The sequence below is a fragment of the Perkinsus marinus genome, assembly GCF_000006405.1.
Source record: "Perkinsus marinus ATCC 50983 genomic scaffold scf_1104296953906, whole genome shotgun sequence".
Lineage (NCBI taxonomy): Eukaryota > Perkinsozoa > Perkinsida > Perkinsidae > Perkinsus > Perkinsus marinus.
The window spans coordinates 1-892 of record NW_003208311.1 but is presented as its reverse complement, the minus strand read 5'-3'; the positions used below and the strand labels follow the sequence as shown (position 1 = coordinate 892).

Below are 892 nucleotides of genomic sequence, written 5' to 3'. Positions count from 1 at the left end.
ATTGGCTTGTCTCTGTTCCTGGGCTGTTTTTGTTATGCCTGGAGGCCGTGGGGCTAATATCACAGTAATATTACCTGAGAAGTTCCGAAGTTGTGGTATGAATTGATTTTCTGTTAGGTTCTCGCACCTGTATGGGCTCTGGTTACGGCTTTCCTAGATGTGGGTGCCAACTACGACCAGTCATTACGTTCCCTTGTGAGTGCAGCTATAGGGCTGTCGTTCACGGAGTTGGTTGCCCTTCTGGTCACAGTGTGCTCTACTACAGGCTACAATGCCTGGATTGGCGTTATAATCAGTTTCCCACTAACGTTCCTGCTGGCCATAGGCGACCCTGCTAGCGGTAGTAAACTGTGCAAGTTGTTTAGATCGGATGTGGCGATGGAGTGCATGTACATCCCCTTGGCATTCCCCAACGGTCAACCCTTCTATCACGGTCTGCTCACTTCGGGGGCGTTCGCGGTGGGCTCTGCTGAGACCATCATTGCAACAACTGTTTTGAATGCGTTCAACCTATTGCCTAGGTCCACCGTGCCGGCCATACCAGCGTTCGCGAGAGCTGCTGCTGACTATTTTGAGACGTTGGCTACTTATGTCAACAGTGGGACGGATCATCTCAACTTCATCGATCGCCGGAGAGCTCATTTTGATATGGCTTGGCGTCGTGCGGCTAAGTCGGCCCCTAACCCGAAAATTCGGAGTATAATTTACCAAATGTCATCAGAATTGATAGCACTAAGACAGACCCTGAGAGATGGCTCATACAGCCCGAGCATACTCCGGTATATTTGGCATCCTATGGTCCCAGACTTGGTCGATTTGAGGCTGGAAGTGGTGTATTGGCTGAGGCAAACTGCAGTGCCGTTGAGGCAGGGGATGATATAGATAGGACTCA

The 892-nt window shown here is 50.4% G+C and overlaps 1 protein-coding gene across 1 annotated transcript; it reads left to right on the top strand.

Moving 5' to 3' along the window:
- Window positions 1–117: 117 nt before the first annotated feature.
- On the top strand, window positions 118–598 carry Pmar_PMAR021530 (hypothetical protein; the record flags this gene model as incomplete). Its single annotated transcript, XM_002776197.1, has 1 exon — window positions 118–598. A coding segment is annotated over one exon (481 nt), but the record flags the coding sequence as incomplete, so codon positions are not given.
- Window positions 599–892: the final 294 nt, after the last annotated feature.